At 37.4% G+C, this 23,166-nt stretch overlaps 2 protein-coding genes across 3 annotated transcripts in view; one reads left to right on the top strand and one right to left on the bottom strand.

Annotated features, from left to right (window-relative positions):
- Positions 1-1,125: 1,125 nt before the first annotated feature.
- ddx39aa (DEAD (Asp-Glu-Ala-Asp) box polypeptide 39Aa) lies at positions 1,126-8,951 on the bottom strand. The gene is made up of 10 exons (XM_079864692.1): positions 8,827-8,951; positions 7,915-8,127; positions 6,072-6,199; positions 5,406-5,682; positions 5,192-5,310; positions 4,900-5,031; positions 4,702-4,811; positions 4,471-4,615; positions 4,186-4,333; positions 1,126-1,384 (listed from the first exon to the last, which is right to left on the bottom strand). The coding sequence occupies exons 2-10, from the start codon at positions 8,120-8,122 to the stop codon at positions 1,368-1,370; spliced, it is 1,284 nt and encodes a 427-aa protein (XP_079720818.1). The 5' UTR covers positions 8,123-8,127; positions 8,827-8,951; the 3' UTR covers positions 1,126-1,367.
- A 1,022-nt stretch (positions 8,952-9,973) lies between these two features.
- The window catches only part of evi5l (ecotropic viral integration site 5 like), a 48,189-nt gene continuing 34,996 nt past the window's right edge, over positions 9,974-23,166 (top strand). For both annotated transcript variants that reach the window (XM_079864689.1, XM_079864688.1), the window contains exon 1: positions 9,974-10,383. The gene's annotated coding sequence lies outside the window, so the exon portion shown is untranslated. The remainder of the gene's footprint in view (positions 10,384-23,166) is intronic.

Raw genomic sequence — 23,166 nt, 5'->3', positions numbered from 1 at the left:
AAGCGCTAAAACACAACGCTGCACCTGCAACGACACCTAAAATGGTCAATATAGGAAAATTGGATATCAGTCGACTCGGCATGACGCCCTGAATCTAATGAGACCTTCTATGATTTTGGACAAATCGTTCAGAAGTTATAAGCAAAAATAGCCATTTTTGTATCTCCGGACCAGTAGATGGCGATGTGCCAAAACGCAGCACGTAGCCTCAAGTCATGCTTGTGATGACTTGTACCAAGTTTGGTCTGAATGCGATAAAGCGTTGTGGAGATACAGCCTTAAGTCTGTTTTCGCAAGTGCTACGTAAAATTAGTTTGCGCGGTATTCAAGAACAGTTTGACGAATCAACTTGAATTCATAACTTTTTGTCAGCATGGTCTGAAGATGATCTGGTTAAATTTCCGTGAAAAATCTGAGATTTTTCTGAGAATTCAAAATGGCGGAAAGATGTACATGACAGAAAATGACATCATAGGGGGCAATTGAATCGGCTTGAGCCAAGGAATCAGAGGGGAAAATAATTTTGTTTCTAGCCATTAAGGTTCAAAAATTATTAGCATAAACATGAGTGAAATTTTGGACAGTTGGTGGCGCTAGAGGGATTGAGTTAGAGACTCTAAATTTGCTATGGTGTCTGTTCAGACTGTCCTCTATCAGTGTGCCAAATTTCACAACTTTCCCACAAGCAGTTCTATGGGCTGCCATAGACTTCCATACGGAAGAAGCAGCGGTAGAATAATAAGAACGCCAACGATTTCAAGAGGTGCCTTCGCACTTTCAGTTGGCCCCTTAAAAATGATAAAGTAGTGCAATATAAAGCCATGTTTCCGTGATATCAAATTTTTTTTTATCTGTTATTCTTAAGGATTATGGAGGTGTAGTTCTTCACTATTGCCGACTAAACCCCTTATTCCAATTAGTTCAACCCCAATATCACTGAAGATGTTGAGGAGCCAGTTGACATTCTAGATCACTCCAACAAACAGAACAATGTTTTTAAAATCACAACAGAAAAGTAGCTTACTTGTAGCTGTCTGTCCATTAAACTGTAATGGAAGAAAGCATTAACAATGAAAATTGACACTTCATTTTTAAATAATTTCAAATACCACACAGACAAATGATGTAGTATAAAATGTTTTTAATTCTCAATCCATCAAACAACCACAATTAACAGAAGTAAAAAAGAACTCCCCACCAATCCCCTGGAACAATAAAATAAAATACACAAATGGAAAAGAGGCTTTTAGGGCATGATCATATGAAAATAAAATGGGCGGTTCTCTCTTCCGCTGTCACAGAAACTATACTGAGACAGATACGGAGAGCTGGACAACCACCACCATTCACTTCAGCACACATCTAGCTCATCTGGACTGCTCAACTAGAGAGAGAGAGAGAGAGAGAGAGAGAAAGAAAGAAAAAAGCAGCATTAGGAGTAGGGATGTCAGTTCACATAAATTCCCATAATCAATCATGATTTATATTAACGGTCAATCAATTGTTAACCTCTTAAAGTGAGTGCGCAACAAAGTTATCACGTTACTTAACCATTTGCTTAACCAACACAAAATAGGTGTAGTTTTAAAGCTTAGGAGCTTGGCTTTACAGTGAATATATGGAATGACCATGACTTAACAAGTGCTTTTAAATTTGCTGACATATTAGAAGTGCTCCATTTTCATATAGCATGAAAAATAAAATATAACTGCTTTACATGAAAATTTGATCTGTAAAATCTTAGTTCATAACAGATAAACCTGTCATATATCGTTGAAAATATTGTGGGATAGAACACAATATCTCTTCTCTTTATGCTCTGCTATAAACGTATTGCTTACAGAGCTAGGCTTGCCAGTGACTCTTCAAATCCCAACATTCTGCGTCTGGAATGCGCAAAAGCACTTGTGTCGCTATGCATTGGAGCCTTTTATATTACGATAATTTTGCACAAAAACATACAGCAAATGTATTTGTTCTATCATATCCATCAAGTTTGTAGGCCAATTAACGACACTGACGAATGCAAAGAGCCGAACCGTTTGTTAACTTTATCTCCCGTTTACAATAAAAGATTTTTAGAGTGCAGGCCTTTTGCATTTTTGGATTGATACATGGGTCTCAGCACCTAATTAGCTGGGAGAGCCCGGTGAGTGTTGATTGGAGTGTAGGCCAATAAAAAAAAAACACTCTGGGTTCGGGACACACTCCGAGCTCGGAGCCCTTCCGCCCCCTTTTGACGTTTTACAATGTATGTATGTATGTATGTATGTATGTATGTATGTATGTATGTATGTATGTATGTATGTATGTATGTATGTATGTATGTATGTATATATATATATATATATATATATATATATATATATATTAGGGGTGGAGCCGAACCCGAACACGGTATTCGGAAAGGCACAAATAATGTGTTTTTTACGAATACTTATTTCGAACAAATACTTTAAAAATATTTGTATTCGGGAACAAGAATACCGGTGCTGTTCGGGAACGACCGGCGGTGCTGCTGATGTGGTGGCTGTAAATCCACTTGTTGATAAGAAATGAGGAAAGAGCCACATATGGAAATATTTTGGATTAGGCTAATGTCACGTTGTCATAAGGGGTCGTTCACATAGCGTGTTTTTTGCGCATGCAGATTTCAAATGTAGGCGCGCGGCAAGCGCGCTTATAATAGAAGCGAGCGACGCACTCGTTTTTCCAGGCGCGCCTATGTCCATGGTTGCATAGCAACGACAGAGAGAGCAAGCGCTTGTGGAAAGGAGAAAGGATAAATATTAGCAAAAGAATTAATTTATTTCTAGCCCTTGCATTAGCTTTAGATATATTTATGGAGATGAGAAATGAAATAAAAAGCCGTCATTATGTCATTAATATCAGTCCGTCAGAAAAGCAGTTCTAGGCTTATTATTGGCTGGATAACTCTTAACAGGTTTAAAAAGCCCTTTTAAAATTAAATACGAATGCAGTTTTGGATTAAATAAAAGTACAGTCAAGTCAAATAAAACACGTTTTATCTCCTGTATAGTTTGGTAACACTACAATAAGATACCATTCATTAACATACTTAATGCGTTATCTAACATCAACACATTGAGTGAACAATATATTTTTACAACATTAATGTTTGTGAATGTTATTTAATACAAACACTTGATTGGTCATGTTTGTTCACTTAATTTGTTGTGCATTAAATAATGTTAACATAAATAATGTTAACTTTTGATTTTAAAAATGTATTATTAAATTAACCCCAAGGAGAATAATTGCGACAGTATATAACTATTGTTTATTGTTAGGTCATTTTATCTAATGTTATCTAACAAACGGAATCTTATTGTAAAGTGTTTTTAATACTACAGTTTCCATCTTTGTAACCGTGATATACACTTTAATATATGTAAATTTAATCTAAATTAAGCTTTGGTACCGAAATTGGTACCAAGAACCGTGGATTTTCACTGGTATTGTTACCGAATACTGAAATTTTGGTACCGTGACAACACTAGTAGCTCTGTTAGCTCGGTAATTTAGACAATAGGCTGTTGACAGAGTAATGTTAATGTAGGTAATGGCTGTTATGTTATTTTCTTTTCAGTGACGTTCCTTGTTACATGTTCATTACTGGATTTATGGAAAAACATCAACCAATATTGCATATCCATAATTATTATAATGGATATAATTAAAGAATACTTACACTATAACGTAAATTAGAAAAACTGGATTTTTACACCTATTTTGAATTTTACTCGAATACAAATACAAATACTTTTCCCCCCTCAACAAATACAGATACAAATACCGGCTGCTTTGCACACCACTAAAATATAAATAAATAAATAAATACACACTGTATATGTGTATAATGTATAATATATATATATATATATATATATATATATATATATATATATATATATATATATATATATATATATATATATATATATATATATATCAAATATTTTAGCCTACTTTTTCCTGTTTTCTCCATTTATAATGAAGCAGTGTGTAGTTCGCAAGTTAATGAGGTATAGATCGCGCTTAATTTAAAATAATTTTGGATTAGCAGATACTCGAGGTTTTATCAGGCCACCCCCATCTTAAACGCACAGAAAGATCAACATAATTAGAACATTTAAATGCACATTTCTTGGGCTGATTTCTTACTGTAGGTGGAGATGTCGATTTCCTCAGGCAACTCAGCTACATTGACTTCAAAACGGTCCTGCACATCATTCAGGATCTTAGCATCAGTCTCATCTGATACAAAGGTGACAGCCAATCCTTTTGTGCCAAACCTACCAGCACGAGCAACCTAAAAGATGGAATAATTTTAACACTCTTAAGTTTTCCATGTTTCCAAGCCCAGTCCTAGTTTTAATCTTGAGGTTGGGCAGTTATTACACTTCTAGGTTGAAAAGTAGAATGCCACAGCGCATGATGCATAAATACCCTGTGTAGGTATGTGTCTGAGTCCTCAGGCATGTCATAGTTGAAAACTATATTAACACGCTCAATATCCATCCCACGGCCAAAAAGATTCGTAGCCACCAGGATCCGTCGTTGAAAGTCTTTAAACTGTTGATACCGAGACAATCTGCAGGGGAGAGAATGAGAAATTATTTCAGAATTTGCATTTCTCACCCAACCATTGCAATATCATGGGATCAACTAGTGTCTTACCTTTCTTCCTGAGCCATTCCCCTGTGGATCGCAATGGCTGGAAAATTCTGTTCCACCAGCAGCTGAGACAGAGCCACACAGCGTGGAACTGACTTGACAAATATCACCACCTATATTACATCCAAACAAACCGTTTGAGTTGACAAGGGCCCACTTTCAAAGCAAATGACTGTAAAAACATGATGAAATGACAGTCACCTGGTTGAACTCAAGAACGTCAAGAAGGTCAAACAGTTTGCGGTTCTTTTCACTGTCTTTCAGTTTGACATAGTATTGCTGAAGACCATGCAGCGTAAGCTTAGTCTCATCATCAACAAACACCTCCATTGGCTGTAAGAAGAGAAGAAGCTTTACATTTCAGAACACCTTGGATCAAACGGTCTCTGATTAGAGTTTGAGGACCGCGGGTACATCCATAGACAAAACTGCACAACCCTAATTAAAATTGAAAATTAAAATGCATTTATAAGAAGAGAAAAGGATGACTCACGTCTTGCATGAATTTGCGACAGACCGGTCTGATCTCTTTGCTTAACGTGGCACTGAACATCATGCACTGCTTCTCATGAGGTGTCAGTCTGAAGATATCCTGGACATCCCGTCTCATATCTAATACACAATCGCACACAGTTAGACCTCTGGTGAATGGGAAAACATCCACCTCCATATAACAGCCCATGCAATATTAAAAAATAAAAACTCACCCAGCTGCTCCAGCATCTTATCACATTCATCCAAAACAAAGTGTTTGACATTTTTGAGGTTCAAGGTCTTGTTGCGAATAAGGGCAAGGATCCTCCCTGGTGTTCCCACCACAATATGAGGGCAGCTCTTTTTCAACACATCCTCATCCTTTTTTATGGACAAGCCCCCGAAGAAGACGGCACACTTAACGTTGGACATGTACTTGGAGAAGCGCTCGTACTCTTTACTGATCTGGAAGGCCAGTTCACGTGTGTGGCACATAACCAACACAGAAACCTGCAGAGAAGACAATGACAAAATGGCAGTTTTAAAAGTTTAGCTGGCTTCGCCATCCATAACTACAACAAGAACTGATACTAGTTTTTAATCCAAGATAACAGTCTGCAACGGGATAGAAAACCACAGCATAGACCCAGATGAAGATGAATTCTAGTCCACTGCTGTTTTTTCTTGCAAGTGGGAAGATTTAATGCTAAACCTAAAAAGAATTCTGAGATCAGTAGAGAAATAAATCATTTATTGGAACAATGTTAGTCCGGCCAATCTTACACAGAGGCAAAAAGTTAAGCAAACTAGCTTACTTGCTTATCTAGCTTATGACAATATGCCTCAACATTCCTTGACAATATATCTGTTTTTGAGATAGTAGTGCAATTAACACACACCTGCCCATCGACTGGCTCAATCTGTTGGAGTGTGGCAAGCACAAATACGGCAGTTTTTCCCATACCAGACTTTGCCTGGCACAGGATGTCCATGCCCAGGATGGCTTGTGGAATGCACTCATGCTGGACTAAGGAAAGGAGAAAAACAAAAATACATTAAGAAAAGAAAACGCACTTTAAAAAAAAAAAAGTTCTAACGAATGTAAAATAAATAAATAAAAAAGCAGCTTGAACAAAGATTATAAAGTAGGAGTCAGTTTTTCACACACAAAAAAAAGTGCAACCTGACCAAGAATACTCTAAAAAACATCTGAACAAACAATTTACGTCGTACAAGTTCCCAGCATGCATTGCAGTTTGAAGGAAAAAAAAGAAGGCAACGTAAAATTATCATTGCTGCTAGTTAGCTTTCATTTAATTCAGAGTTTATATTTTTACAAAATTAGCATTTGTTCAACCCTTTTTTTAGATTTGGGTGTTGAGGTATGTGAAATTTAAAATATTTTCCCAAAATGTGCCCAATTATCTGTAATAAGTTTGCTAGGGGTGCTCCAATTGATCGGCTACCGATCGCTATTGGCTGATTTGCTTCTAATGACAATCTGTGTTCTCTCAATTCGCCAATCTCAGAAACCGATTTCATGTGGAGGACGCATAAAGCCTGCCGTGAGAGGTATGGCATTAATGACATGCTTGCAGCGGTTCCCTCTGAATTCCTGTAATGCTGAAGGTGATGTACAATTCTAACATCTTTATTAAATATCTTTTAACAAATCAGTAATTTGAAAACTTTCTGTGAGACGTAACTTCTCAAACATCATGAGTGAATCAGCACCTTCTCAAAATGAACAAATGGCTTAGCATCACATGATCACATCTGCAACACAAGCGAGCTGCACGGTTGGCAGAATTGACACTTACACAGTATCATCACTAAAGTTAACAACTTGCACATCTTTTTAAATTTAGCCAATTTAAACATTAAAGCGTTCAGCACTTGCGCACTCTTTGAGAGACGGTGCGGTCACGTACTCAAAACGCGCACACAAAGCCGCCTCACAAATAGCTCGCAAGTACTAAATTTAGTTATTTTTTGTTGTGACAAAATGGGAGTGCTCAACCAAAAATGAAAATGATGTAATTTACTCACCCTCAAGTACTTACAAATCCATATAAATTTCTATCTTCTGCTGAACACAAAAGATGAAATTGAGGAATATGAGTAACCAAACAGTTGATGGGCCACATTGACTGACTACCATAGTATAGTGAAAAAAAATACTACGGAAGTCAATGGGGCCCATCAACTGTTTGGTACATAATTTCTATTTTAAGGTGAACTATCCCTTTAAATGGTTATATACACACAAATGTACATCAAAAAAAAAAAAAAAATTACAGTCTTGGCATATTCAGGTAAAAAGTCTGTTCTCTTAAATGAAGGGTAAAAAACCAGCCACTATCACAGTCCTAATCATTTTTTTTTTTGTCTCAAGATGTTTGAACGAAGGTCTAATCCTGGCTTAATCTAAGCCCTGTCTGTAAAATCAGGGCAGAGATGCACCCATGTATCAGCCGATATTTGATCAAATGAAAAACATCGGCATATCAGCCATAACATGAAAAAGGCATGTTAAAACATGATCAAAACACTAATCTATTTTAATGACAAAAGTTCAAATAAGAGCAATTGACCGGTATCGGTATGGGCCAATAGTTGTTTGTTAAAATTGTATCGGCCAAAAAACAAAATCCTATCGGTGCATCCCTTAATACTTGTTAACTTTATGCAGTTATATGGCAGTGTACTCTAAAACCATTAAACTTTCACACAAATCCTCACCCTCAGAAGGATGCTCGAAGCCACAGTCGACGATCGCTCGGAGCAACTCCGGTTTCAGGAGGAAATCGCGGAAGCCGGAGCTGTGAATGGAGACGTATGAGCCTTTCACCTCCTTCTTGCCGGCTGGGACGACACTGTCCACGGCGGTCTGCGGCTCCTCGTCTTCCTCGTAGTCCAACAGCTCATTATCAACATCGTTTTCGGCCATGGTAACTTTGGGAGCAACAAGAGGGAACGCAGAGATGTAACTTAATAACATAACATGGTTATGCCAACTATACATATCTATACCTCCACGAAAAACTGCTGCTCACCGTTTTTAAAAAGCCTAAGCTAATGAATGGATATAATATGGCAGTAACATTACCCAGCTCATCGAAACTATATTTAACGTTAAATGAGCACTCATAATGTTATTTTTTAATCAGTTCTACGGTACCTACTCAATGTTCAAACTGAAACGGTTAACCAAGATACAAGTTGCTATACACGTTCAACCAGCTCTAATTTAAATTAGCCGACTGACTGCCTGCCGCTCAGCGTGTAGACAATAGAGCCGCCATTCACTGTCCCATCTAAACCGATCTTCTGATCTAAACCAGCGGCACAATCCGCATTTTTCAAACGTATGTAGAATATCCATGACTACTACATTTTTTGATACATGGGAAGCCATGAAATACGAAACGGTTTAGACGCAAATGGGTTTCGTGTTCGCGTTTAGGCTTTGAGCCTTGCAGGCTGCACGGATAGAGAAACGCGAGGTATCTAACTTACAACTGTCCGTTTAGATACTTAGGTTTGTTACTAAAAGTATCTCCAAAATAAGGTTAAATCCGGAAGTAAATAGCATTAATTATCCTGCGTTTAACAAATTAATGTTAGTAAATGTATAAGAAAAACATAAATTACCTTTCGACGTTGGTAATGAACGTCGGCACTCAGGAATCTTGTGGATAGGCCTTAAGTTTATAGCGCTTCCCGGATATAGAAACCGAGCTCTCCCATTGGCTGTATTCAACGTCAATGATAGTTGAGAAGAAGCGCATTGCGTGCGATTGGGTAACACAATTGCGCGTCGGTGTTGTGGGCGGGTTCAAAAACCAGTCGCCAGCCTTCATACTCTAAAATGGCCACACGATGTCACTATATGCATTCTGATTTTTGGCCTTCAATGACAAACGTTTATGGTATGAGTATAAACCATGGGACCTAAAACTCGAAGACCTCATTAAAAAAATATAAATTTCCCCTTAAAACGGTTTTGGAATTTTGAAAAACTTTATACAATATATATATATATATTTTTTTTTTATGTTTATACAACCCTGAGTAAACAGAGTAAACAAAGCTTTGTTGTCATAATTGTCAGATTTTCAATATTAAAATAGACAATACAGAAAATAAATGACTGCCTAATTTGGAAACAAATAAAACATAAAACAATATAGTTATGGAATTAATTTATATATAAATTATGGAGTATATAAATGAAAAATAAATTACTAAAATATAAATGCCTACTATCCACCACGTAAATATGTGACACTGACTGAACTCAGGTTAAATTTCCTTCTGTGACATTCTGAAATTCTGAAACTTTTTCTGAAAATTCATAAACATTTTCGCTAGTGATTTCACAATAGTGTACAGCCATGTAGAATTCTCTATAGAACTAGATCTATTCACTTAACAAAGAGAAGAGCGGATCATTAATAAACCTTAAAATATTACATTTACAAAATTTTATGAAGTAAAAATAATAGGCCTCTAGATTTTTTTATTTTTTTTATGATTTATGAGACATCATAGTAATTATTATCGTAAAAAAATAACGTGGCTCATCTTTAGAAGATAATAAACCGGACAAAACTGTCTGAACAGTTACATTAATCAATCAACACCGCAACATCACCTGCCCGCTACCCACTGTGGCTGAGGTTAAGAAAAATCGAGGATTGGTGGGATGAGCTGTCAATCATGGCTATTCCAGTTTAGTCTATCTTCCTATTGGTCAAACGTTTGTCAATCGCATGAGATCCTCTGACGTTAGAACATTGCACTACGGTTCATTTTGAGCGACACGGTGAAATAAACGGAAAACAGATGCACATTATGGATTGGTTCTCGTCGAGTATTTATTGTAATAAGATAGCTTATGATTATTTATACCAGCATTTTTATTAAATCACGGCAGAGGTAGTAGGCGGGACTTGGGCGGGGTTTTCTCTTGTAGGCGTTGACCGCAGCTCTCCTTGAGGAAGCTCGCCCTGACGACTCATATTTTCCTCTAGATGAGCATCTACATCCAATAAATCCAATATGGTGCCCTATTCATTTCCTGCCTTACCGTAGTGGTCCAACGGTTTCGTACAAGAAAGGATTGCCGATATCTGCCGGTTTTGTGACCGATCATCTTTAATATGGCAAGATCGCCGGAGCAGCTTCAGTAATGAGACCGAAATTCAGGTGGGCATTGCTCTATGCATTTTCCATCACTGACAGTGTGTGGTGGCTGGTATATTATGTGTGCATTCATCCATTGGTATGCAAGCTTTATTTTAAAAATGTTAATCAGGGTGATATGACAAAGAGAGTCTAGGGAAAAGCGGGGAAATTCCAGCGCATCACACTCGTGCTCCCATCTCTGGACCAGCAGGGCTGATTTGCCTGCCTGCCCATCTGCTAGTTGCCATGGGGGAAAATCTTCATCCACACCCCTTATTATCGTACACGGAAGCAAATGTGATTGTGACCTAATTTAATTGCTAGTCATCGAAATACACATTGCGTTTAAGTATTTGTGCTTTGAATTCAGTGCAGCTAATAATTCTCCTTTGCAAAGGCGCTTGCATTTAATGTAAATAACCCTGCACAATGACCAGAACAGTCATATCATCAAAAATCCCTACGCAATAGCAAATATAATGTGTTGCTAATCCATTGCACACCTATAGTAAGAACTGGCATCCCCAGTGGTGGTGCATTTGCATGCGGTTTTGCTGAGTCCGGACTACAGGCTTTATTGTAGTAAAGTCGTTGACCATCGGCTATGGCTGTTTTTAGCCTATCTTCTTGAAAGACCTGACGAGCTTGTTATGACTTGTTATATTTTATATTTCGCGATGTGAAGCGTAAACATGCATCATACTGTCATCATGGCTGTCATGCACATTTCATTTTTGTCACTGACATTTAGACATTTTGGACAAACCAAAGGAAAATGTGCCTTGGTGAGCTGTTATGTTCTTTTATTTTGGTTTGTCACAGTTTAAGAGATTAATTGTCTGGCTCTTCCTAATGATTAAGGGCAGTCTGATTACATGTTTTGGTAGGGAGGAGGAGAGTTTACTTGTTTGAGTTGGTATTTAGCTAATGAATAGACTGGTTGTGCTACCAGCTAAAAGATAAAAGGTTTGTGGGATCTCATGTCATTGTTTTTGTAATTTTCTTTTTTATTCATGATTATTTATTTATTTATTTTCTAAAAAAAAAAGTAGATATTGTGATCATTCTGTGAAAAATATGTCATTGCAAATTGTTATATTTTATTGCTTAACAAGTATTGGAATGTGACACCATGTCATGCTTTATTCGAGTCATTAACAACGTCACTAAATCTGTGTGAGCAAAACCATTAGCCATTAACCATTGTAACCATTACATTTTTTAAAGAGCCAGGCCTGATAAGATAATAGTAACCTCATCATCTCAGTCCTCTTCATCAAGGCCGTAACTATGTCTTGATTTTGTTTTTGGGGGGTTGTGGAGGGTATAGTAAAGGTCATATAAAACAGTTAAACAACTAGAATTTATTGTTAAGGATTTTAAACTATTTGCGAATAATATTCACATATTCACTCTTAAACGTGTGCCTAATATGCTGAAAAGGTCTCTGTTTATGTTTCTGGTCTCTTCACATTCAATTATGAATTACATGAATAATTGCCTATATTACTTACTACATTTGATTTTGTTTGCATCAATGGATGAGGTACAACATGGCTATTTACCCCAGTGCGCCTTTAGTCCTATTGTACCCTATTACTGTCAGTTGTTTAACATTTCTGTCATAAAACAGTTGTCAAATTAAATGTTTAGCTACTTACATCTTACCTCGCACTCTTTCACCTTTAAAACTAAAGTGTTGTGCCGCAGTTCATTCTCGGCTAATCTGTGAACACTAAAGCCAGCCTTCTTTGTTTCAATTGACCACCTCAAGCATTTTGACACTGACAAGCAATTTTAGACCGCTAAAGGCAGACCGGCCTAAAAATTTAACTTTTTTAACTTTTGTCATCCTAACAACAAACAAGGCGGTGTGTATGAAGTCAAGAATATCAAGTATTGGAGGGGATACTTGATTTGGCCATATCTAATTATTGCTCAGTGTCTATGGTGGTTACGGCCTTGCTCTTCATACGCAATATGTGGTAATCCAGGCGTCCGACAGGTTGTGTGAACTCTAAAGACATTAGAGAAGATTATGATTTGCTTAGGGTTCCAGCTTAACTAGAACAACTTAACTGATGCCCTCATGCTGCATCAGTACTCGTTTGGTGAAACAGTTACTGGGACTTTCCGCAACAAAAAGCATCTTTCTCTATAAGCGGCTATTGAAAACTGTGTATTCTGAGGGAATAGGTTTTTTAGCAAGTAACATATAGCTACATTAACCATATTTATCTATTTATATTTTACCCAGTCTGCTGGTGTTCTTGTGATGCAGTCAGTATTGTTATGACATTATCGCCTTGCAGCTCCAGAGTACTTGGTTCTATAGCTTTTACAATTTGGATGATTGGCACACAAATGTTCTGAATTTAGTGCCCATGAGCAAAGACTGCAGATTTCATATCGCATACTTCAACTGGGTCCTGTGCTGTTTTGGAAATGTTAACAGATTTTTCCATGTAACTTAAAACTCTTTGGATCTCTCGTTTTGTACTAATATAAATAAACGGTGGACACATTTTTGTTCCAGTGGCTGCACTTCACTCTGTGTTTCTCTGAAATGACATCATGATTTACATACAGTGCTTGATTGGTCATGTGAACTCTGAATGGTAAACTGATATGGTTATTGTTGTGATTTCATCAGGACAAACAAGCCGTTATGTAGTACACATGCCCTAGAGAGCCAGAGAGAAAGGCATTATCCGCCCTCTGCGACCTCTTTTATTCGCCGTATCTCTCTTTTCCTTTCTGTATTTGTGTTGAAGTGTTCTGGCACTGTCACACTTTCTCTTGGTTTACAGCTGCTGGCTAATTTCACGTCATCATTTCAAACAGCACATGAATGTAAAGGCTGGGCTTACCCTGCATGTATTTTTAAGGTTTTGAGTGTGTCTGACAGAAAGATGATGGCTTTGCTTCAGAGAAGCTGGGGCTCATTGACCATGACGATCATAACGGGCCTGCAACTACGTTTTCCTGTTTCCATCCGCTGCTGCTGTTTGTTGAGTTTTACTTAGTCATACTAATTTGAATTCACTGCAGCTGCACAGCAGATGTCTTATTCTTTTTCTACCATCTGAATTGTTTATTAACCTCATTTTAGTTTCTGTGTCATAGAAAATAAAAAATGTTGTTGTTGTTATGACCTGTGGTTGTTGTCATTGTTATGGTAGATTTTATTTTGCCTGATTTAATTTAAAAACATTATTTATCTAAACCAATTTGGCCCCTGTAGGGCTAATTGATTATGGCAAATATCATAGTCACAGGTAACCACAATTATTTAACATTTGGGATGGAATAAAAAATAACAAAAACTATTCTTGATGCATCGCGATTCTCTCTTCAACAATTCTGAATCGATTCTGAGATTAGTTTTTAACCGTCGATGCGTGATGGCACTATTATGTGCTAAAAACAGCCGTATTCTGCTTGCTTCCAATTCCACAAACACACACAAAAAACCCCTTGAACCTTCCATAAAATATTCTTCTATACATTTCACAAGGGTTGTAGGATGAAGGTGAGTAAATGATGACCGAATTTTCATTTTTGGGTGAACTAATCCTTTAACTTAGTGTTGGTAACACTTGCAACACAATTGTAACACAATTTTAAAGTAATTGCCCCATCATAGCCATTTGTTGTCCGGCAAAAGCCATATTACTACATTGATTGCAATTTAGCTAATAAGGCAGTTGTCATGTGAATTATGAAGTGCTGTAAAGGAACTTGGTGACTGGGGAGGAAGTTTTAAGTTTAGAAGTAGGGATGCTCCGATCGATCGGCTGATAATCACATTCTATGACTCGATCGGTTGTCATCGAGGCTGATCTCACGAACTGATCGCAATTTGATGACGTAAAACCATAAAAAGTTGCCGCCGATGCACATGTAAATATTATGCAGATGAGGCTTTTGTGCCCCGTTCTGCATTGTAACTTCACAAAACATTAGTGAAACGTAGTAAATCGGCCATCTTTATTTAGAGCAGGTTATCTCGATTGAAACGAGCCCACAAACAGCATAACATGACGCGTCTATCATGAGAAAATCCTCACGGAGTGACATGACATGCTGCTTGGCTGAAGCTATAGGACTTCCGGGATCCGATTGCGTCACGATCATGGCGCAGTGTTTTCCAATGTCATTTTAAAGTTCAACCAATTGAAACTGGATCTCGGGAATGATGGAACGATGTGTAGAGACCAATCAGACACCGTTTTAAAGCTGAAGTGCGCTTGCATTGGATCGATCTCACAGATCGACAGGTCTAGATTTACCGTGTGTCCTAGAATGGGATTGCACAGCTGAAACAACGCTGGAAGATCATCACTCATCAACCAGGATCGTATTACTTGTATTCTATGTCATTATAAATGTATATATTTATGCTTTATTGTTGATGGCACGGCACAGCTCGAGTAACCCCAGAGTGCAGTCTGGACGATTGGGGCGGGGCGATACATTAAGGCGGGGCTACACATGTCGCTCCGCCCATCCCCAATTTTAATTGGTTTATAATACAGCAATACGACTTAATAAGTTAGATGAAGTTACTGTACAACAAACAATCCCTTCAGGCAGACCCCCGTGTAAAATAGCCTACGTGCTGCTAAATCTGGGGAACGAATTCTTCATTCGTGGCCACGATATATATCTATAGGTCTATATCAAGTGTCAAAATTATTTGTGTAGCGCTCAATTCACATTGTTTTAAAGCAGCTTTACAAAAAGTCATATAGGCCTAAATAAGCTTTAATATTGAGCAGGTCAGGGCTGGGAGATATAAATGATACAATGTTTGAGATTTAGCTATTATATTTATTAATTTACCCATCAGATAAGCCAGTGCTACTTTAAGTGAGCAATGAGCATGACTGCATTAAATTACTAGCATTGCAAGGAGAGATAGCCTATTAGGCTGCTGATAGTAGACAATATTTTCCAAATGTCATGCAGGGCTCTGTAATTTTACATCATTAATTTATGCTTCTTCATTTTTCCATTAGGATTGGTGAATAAAAACAAACTCTTATTTTATTTTTAAACCACGTGTGGCAAATAAGACAATAATAGGCTACCAAATAATACAAGCCCTGGCCACTGTGTTTTTTTTTTGTTTTTTTTTTTGCGTACAATGGGAATTAAAAACCCTGCAGTGCTGAAAAGTGAAAAAAAAAAATACTACAACAGATATTATGTCGATCTATAGCAAATATTATTATTTGGTATTTAAGTAATAAATATTCATATCACTTCTCTGCTGGATGTTTTAATTAATTTTTGAAGTAGGCTACTGTATATTGCACAGATTTACAGCAGTGATTTTTTTTAATAGTTAGGCTACAGCTATATTAATATCTGAAACTATTTTTATCCCGTACATGTAGATTATTACATGAACACACAATGTAGGGGTGGATAAATAAATAATTAGCCTATATTTTTAATACCTGCTGTCACAGTCACAGATAGCCGCAGGCATACATGACATGTTAACCGGCTGACAGCCTATTAGAAAACAGGAACCTTTAAAAACTATAACATAGGGCTATACAGAACCAATTTAGGCCCTGGCCCTAATTATTTGCACTTTGTGCCAAAAAATGCAAACATTGGTGAACAAATCTCATAAAAAAAAAAAAAAATCAACAACAATAAATGGTCGTGCTTTAACATTTAAAATCAGCTGCTTGCGTTCGGGTTTATCTGATGTTTTTCTTTAATACAGTGAATTATCATAATTTGCGTAAAATTCTGAGTTTGAGCTGATCCACCGATCCTGATGGAAATATGAAGAAGCCAAGTGAATGACGCGCTAATGTAAAACAGCTCTATTAGCCTGAAGTACACTGATGTGCTGTCACCAAGTGTTCATTTTTAAAAAAAAAAACTTCATCTATTCTGTGTCTTAAGTACAACATTAGCCAATGGATCTTAACCAAAATTACCATGGTAAACCGATAATAAGATACGATTAGAGTTAGCATTTAATACTTCTTTAATACGGCCAAATCATTCACAAAATAGGACATAAAGTAATGTGCATGCTCAGGCTTGAATCGTTTAGGCCAATAAGATTGCTGTAAAATAAACCATTTAAATGTGTTGCCCCACCCCATCGTCCAGACTGCACTCTGGGGTACTACCACAGCTCGGCTCGCTTTAATTGGCTTGGTTTGATTTTCCACTGCAGTTAGTACCGCTTCAAAGTGGGTGGTATTATAGACTGATCGTTATAGTTGTGCCGCCTACTGTCGTGACATCATCCGCTCCTCAGCTACCAACGAGAGGAACGTCTGCACCTCGTCTAATGACCACCATTCAGCCATTTCTTCTTTCAAGTTGCGTCTGTCGTTTAAAGCAAGTCATTAAAAAAGTCATGGGAACAAATTAAACTATGGTGGCTGTTTCTGCTAGTGGGTTTGGTGTCTTGTTTCGCAAATCCTATGAAGCTGGTATTGACAATTCTCTCTGACCATTCGGTGATCTGCAGTGTTTACACGTCACATTTTAGTATCGGTACGGCACACTTGGAACCTCAGCCGAGGTGGTACTATTTAAGCGAGCCGTACCATGCAGTGGAAAAGCACCAAAAAGTGAGGCTCACGGAGCCGTACCGAGCCGTACCATGCAAAAAGGCCATGGAAAAGCAGATCACTTGTTTGAAGAGGTTTTGGACTTTTGTTAAAAAGGCTACCATGGTTCCAAATGCCATAACTTTTGATTGCTTTGAGACATCAACACACAATTTTGCAGTTGACATGATTGTGAACAGGCAGTTGACATGATTGACAGATGCAGTTGTTGACATGATTGTCAACAAGCTCAAACATGATTTTATGACCTGTCATATACTGTTTACTATCTAATAGTCATTGTGTCAAGCATGAATATGAATAATACGAAAGAAATCAATAAATTGCATACTTTTTCTGGGATTTTCTCAGCAGTTATAACACCTCCAAACATGATCAAAATCTATTTTCTTCCAAATTTGAAAAGTTTGCAATCAAATGAGACCAAGTACTTGATGATACCTTATATTTTTTTAGTTATAAGCCATTACTTTTCAGTATGCCACTTGAAATCGCATGAAATCATAAAAAATGCCTTCAGGGTTTAAGGGGTTAACAGTTACCATCAACAGAGAGCTTACATGTCACTTATATTAAGCTTATTGGGATGATTGGGATTGGTATCGGACGATGATGACAAGCAATCAATAGTTGGTATCAGCTGCAAAATTCCTGATCGGATCATCCCTATTTAGAAGTTAAAGCATTTTTTGTAGTACATCAAACTTATAAGACTTGGTTAATCTTCGAAACACAAATTAATATATTTTTGTATGAACCCTGAGACAGTATTGCCAGATCCCGCAAAACAAGCGGCCAGTTCTGACCAAAATGATCTTAAAACGATACTTTATAAGAATACATTTCCTCAGTTTTCTCCTCTTCTACCATTATATTTAGTGTCTCAACATAACCTGAACATAAGCTTGTGCTTTCTGCTTTTTGTATGATGATAAATTGCCATTGAACTTTAGGGATATTGTACACCTGGCCTGTTCCTGGAAATTATACTTTATCAGGGTCCCTGAATAAGAATATTCTTGTTTATGATCTCTACTTAGTCTCGCGTAGCCAGATTTTCAGACTGACGACAGTCATTGGCCAAGGACCGCCCAAAAACCTTCTGACTGTCATGTAAAGAAACCAATTATACTTCATTTTGACCCGCATCATATTTAGGGGCGTGGAAATGTAACGTCAATGTCCCCACAATAATAGGCCGGTATGTAAAACTCTTAGACGTATTTTAAAGAGTCTATTTACATACTTCTCATACTTTTGAAAATCCAGCGTTTAGTTGATCCTGATAAGCACTCATTGTCACAGTTGTAAACACGACGGCGTTCTTCTTCCATGAGGGGGTTTGGCGACACTGCATATTTGTGTCTAGGCAGACCATTAAAGAACGTAACGCACGTCTCCCGGACATCCTGTAGAGTTCAACCAATCAAATCACGACTTTGAAACTCTCAAAGTGTTTCCAGTTAAGTGTACCATATGCATCCAGCGGTCCGTGGGCGTGACGTCTGAGGCTGAGACTAATCTCTACTTGGCATTAAAGTTCAGCTGCATATGTTTTCTCATTTTGAGAACTGATGAGGCAAGTTATCCCTCATGAGCTTACCTGGTAAGCCATTGTGTTTATGCAGTATCGTCCCTCCTTGGTTGCGTAAACCAGTTGAAAGATTTGTGCAACAAGGGATCATACATGTAATGCAATTCTTCCTCTTATAATTGCAATGATCAAACATTTTATGCCTAGATTAACTGATCATATTGAATATCATATTTATTATACTTGATTGTCCACCCTAAAAGACTGTGTCAGCCCTTCAGTCATGTCATGTAGTCTGTGAGTGACTCATTAGATGCCTTTGTGAAGGGCAGTTAATGGTGGAGAGGGTGTGTTCTTGTGCGTCTTTATGAGCTCAGTGATCGTGGAATGTCACACAGGGCAGAAGAGCTCAATGATGAAGCTAAAACTATTGTGGGATGTTTGAGTCATACAGTCCACCACGCCTATAAGGCATGACACGTTTTGTTCTGCCATGTCTTTCTTTAAAAGCTGTGTGTGTGTGCGTGTGCCTGTGTTACTTTTGTGATCCTCTTTACTTCATAAAGATCACAGAATATTTCACTTTATAAAGAGTTTTATACTTTTAGAAATGTAGCACTTTTGACAAGCATGTTTAAAATGCTGTGCACTCACATGTGAGATTACATGGCCTATTATTATTCATGTTGGATGCCATGTTGAGGTGACTTGACAAAATCTGCTCAATTATCTCATTATCAGACATGTTTCAATGGTAAGTTAATAATATATGACAAATCATGTATTTCTGCTTCGGCAATGGTTAAAAAAAAGTTGTCGTTTAATTTAAGATTTATCCACACTGACACTGAAATAAAGTCTTTCCCTAGTATATTTATAGCATTTCCTTTAAGAGCATTAGATCTTAAATGTTGTGATTATTGTGAACTATTACAATTTAAAATAAGTGTTTTCTATTTTAAATTATTCTAAAATGTAATTTATTCCTGTGATGCAAAGCTGAATTTTTAGCATCATTACTCCAGTCTTCAGTGTCACATGATCCTTCAGAAATCATTCTAATATGATGATTTGGTGCGCATGAAACATTTATTATTATTGTCAATGTTTAAAACAGGTGTGTGCTGCTTAATATTTTTGTCAAAACTGCAATATATTTTTTCAAGATTCTTTGATGAATAGAAATCTCAATATATTCAGCATTTATTTGAAATGTAATTGAAATAGAATCCTTATAGCCACTTTTAATAAATTAATCCAACCTTGCTGATATAAAGTTTTTTTTAAATCCCCAAAATTCTTACGGACCGCAAACCTTTGAATGGTAGCTATATAAAATAATGTAAATATGAAATTTTTTTTTTTTTTTCAGGACAGCAGCCACTGGAATGGCAAAAATAAGTTTAAGACACTCTGTCATAGACAGGGTGTTGATGAAAAATGTAGGTGATTGTACCGGCAGAGAGATTGAGGTTTGGAGGTTTGGGTTTAATCGTGTGTTTGGGGGGAGGGGTGTGTGTGATTGACACTGTGCTAAGAGCTACAATAACCACACTTGCGCTGCTCATCAGAAAACGACAGATGCAGCAAACACACAGTGGTGTTATTGTATTCAGTGACTAGATACACACAAACACACACACACAGATTTAGTTTTTCTATGCCATTACCAAGGCGACAAGGCCTTTGCATCGCTCTCATTGTTTCCTGTGGCCGTTCTTTTTTTAACTTTCTCAGTGTAAATTTGTATGGTTCAAAAACATTTTGAAAGGTCAAAGGCTGAACTGGAGACAATCTAAAATGTTTCAGTGAGAATGAATCAGTCATATTTTAATGCTGTTTTGACAGCTTTCTTTAATATCTGAGAAAGATTGTCGTGGTCATCCTGAAATCTGCTGAGGTCCTCATAGCATTGACTTTGAATATGAAAGATGTTGTTGTGGCTTGCTGTCGATCTGCAATGTGGTTGTGCTAGATGTTGCATTTTTCTCTTTAGGGGCCAGCTGCTGAGATTTAAAGGTGAAGGGTACAATTTCAAAAAAGGAAATGCAACAATACATATGTCAACATTTGTTATTTTATCATCCGAAAAATGACACACTTTAGCTTTAAAATGGAATGAGGAGCAGATGCTGAATACAAAAAATCACGGTGATGATGATGGCAATAAACTCTTCTAATCTTGATTTATTTATCTTATTATCTTAATCGTATCTAATTTTCAAATCATATTTTTTGACTGCCTCTGCATTCCTGCTGCCTTACACAGATATTACTGCTAGGTTCAGGACATTGCTGTTGTGTTTGGTTGTGACTGCACTGCGTCGACTGGCCGGAGATGAGTGTGTGTTTTCTTGGTCGGGCAGGGGGGGGGGATTGGATTCATGCGCTTGTTAATGGTTCTTTTGATTGGGTTGCTCCTCTGATGTGAATACTGCCATTGTCCACAGTGCGTGTGTTTAGTTTGTTTAAAAAGGTTTCATCTTGGATTTTATTTGTAGCTGTGGGTTATCTTTCTGTTTTCTATTTCATTCTTCAGGTTGAATGAGCTGTTTTATGTTTGCTTATGTTAGAAGAAAATGCCTATGGCATGTGCATTTGAGCATTTACATTTTGCATTTATGCAACTGCAACTCTATAATGCGAGTAAATCACTCACATATAAGACCAAAATTCCCATTAGGTGAGTAAAAAATATTTTGGCAGGCACTTTTATCCAAAGTGACTTACAGTGCATTCAAGGCATTTTTTTTAATCAGGATGTTGGTTTTCTAGGTATCAAACTATTGGAATAGTAATGTCAGCCCACAGACTGCCTTGACAGTCGTTTAACGACTGTCTGATGCGTATTATACTCAAAACGGAAAAGTACTTTTTCAGTCTGGCATGCTGATCGGCTTCAAGGACAGGGTGTTTTTTTATCAGTCCAGAAACAAAGTTGTGTTTACAAGGTATTGGTTTGATATGGGCACTGTTGAGAATAAAACAATCACTGTATATTCAAATGGGTGGAAGCTTAAAAAGGAGCTCAAAAGGAGCATGTAACACTGTAACAATATACGCATGTAACAATATTGATGCTGAAAATTTAGCTTTGATATCTGAGAAACATTACATTTTAAAATATATTCAAATAGAAAACACTTGTTTTATATTGTAATAGCATTTCACAATATTACTGTTTTTTCTGTATTTTTATCAAAGAAATGCAGCCTTGATGAGGAGAAATATATTTTTTTTAAGGGGTCATCAGATGCAAAATTCACTTTTATATGGTGTTTGCATATAAATGTGTCTTTGCAGTGTGTGGACACAACCACCATACAATGAAAAAAAAACAATCCTCAAAAAGCCTACACACTCTCAACAATCAAGCCGTTTGGATTTTCTGAGTAATATGATGTCATATTGCTCATGCTCCGCCCACGACCACGATCAGACTTTCCGGTATTAGCATATTTCCTCCTCAGCCAAGGCAGCACTTTACATGTCTTGTGTCGACACCTCACGGAAGAGAGGGGTGGGTTGAGCAGTTGCTCATTATCATTTAAAGGGATAGTTCACTTTGAAATAAAATTTTGGTATGTTTTAGCTTACCTCAAGGGCATCCAAGATGTAGGTGTCTTTTTTTCCGCAGTAGTTTCAATTTTGATATTTTTAGGTCAAACCGTTCTTGTCTGTCAGTCATATAATGCAGGTCTATGGTCACTGTCTCAAAGAGCATGCACAGAGTCCAAATTAAAACAATTCCCCATCGTCCAAATTAAACAATTCCCCATCGTAAGTACACATTGATGGCCTAAGACACGAAACGAGCGGTTTGTGTGAGAAAACGAACAGTATTTATATCGTTTATACCTCTTGTAACACAGCCACGTCCAAGTGATCTGAGGGCGCGCGCGCTTCCTGCTGTGTGACGTGTGCACAGACTGGTGCATAGATATATACACTAGATGTCGCCATAAAGACATTCGTTCCAATCAGAGCCATAGAGAGAAAGAGTTGCGACACTCTTTGATGTCGCCGCTATGGCTGTCACGTGGTTCATGTAAGCCCCAATAGTTCCAAAACATACGCTGGCTGTCATGTTCTTCTATGGAACAGACAGCAGCGATTGCATTATTGAACGGTAAATATAAAATAAAACACACACCGAAGTACTTTTTCAGCTATTATTGCATTATTGCATTTTGTTAATGTCAGTTTTGCATTTGGAGATAAGTTTTAGGCTATATTTTTGGAGGGAAAAGCTTATATTGTTCATGTTCGCATGGGTAGTAGCACTGGCTTTAGCGGCTCTAACTTAACTTTTCCATATCATTCATCTGATGATGGACGTCTCATGATATTTATTTTAGCACAACTGGGCTGTATTAGGCTATTGATTCCTGTGATTTTGCTTATAAATTTTGATTCAGCCATTAGCCTACCTTCGTGATCACGCAAAGAGGTCTGCCGTGGCGGTCCGTTCAGAGTTCGCTTAAATATTTTTTATTAAACAATGACAGACAACAAAAATGTGTGCTTGTGTGAGTGTGTGTGAACAAGAAAAACAAAAATCAGGGGCAGGTGATCCATGAAACAGACAGGACTGGTGATCCCATAACAATCATAGAGGTCCAGCATTGTTCTCACAAGCCGCTTCACTCAAGACAATAA

Source organism: Squalius cephalus (genome assembly GCF_949319135.1).
Source record: "Squalius cephalus genome assembly, chromosome: 2".
Lineage (NCBI taxonomy): Eukaryota > Metazoa > Chordata > Actinopteri > Cypriniformes > Leuciscidae > Squalius > Squalius cephalus.
This window is presented reverse-complemented; position numbering and strand designations above follow the sequence as displayed.

Bases quoted from the DNA above. Each gene is read 5' to 3' on its own strand.
- ddx39aa (XM_079864692.1), bottom strand. From the start codon at position 8,122: ATGGCCGAAAACGATGTTGATAATGAGCTGTTGGACTACGAGGAAGAC. The intron at 6,200-7,914 runs GTGAGGATTTGT...TCCTTTCCTTAG, and splicing joins CTTCGAGCATCCTTCTGAGG to TCCAGCATGAGTGCATTCCA. The intron at 4,812-4,899 runs GTGACTGTCATT...GATGTAATATAG, and splicing joins ACGTTCTTGAGTTCAACCAG to GTGGTGATATTTGTCAAGTC.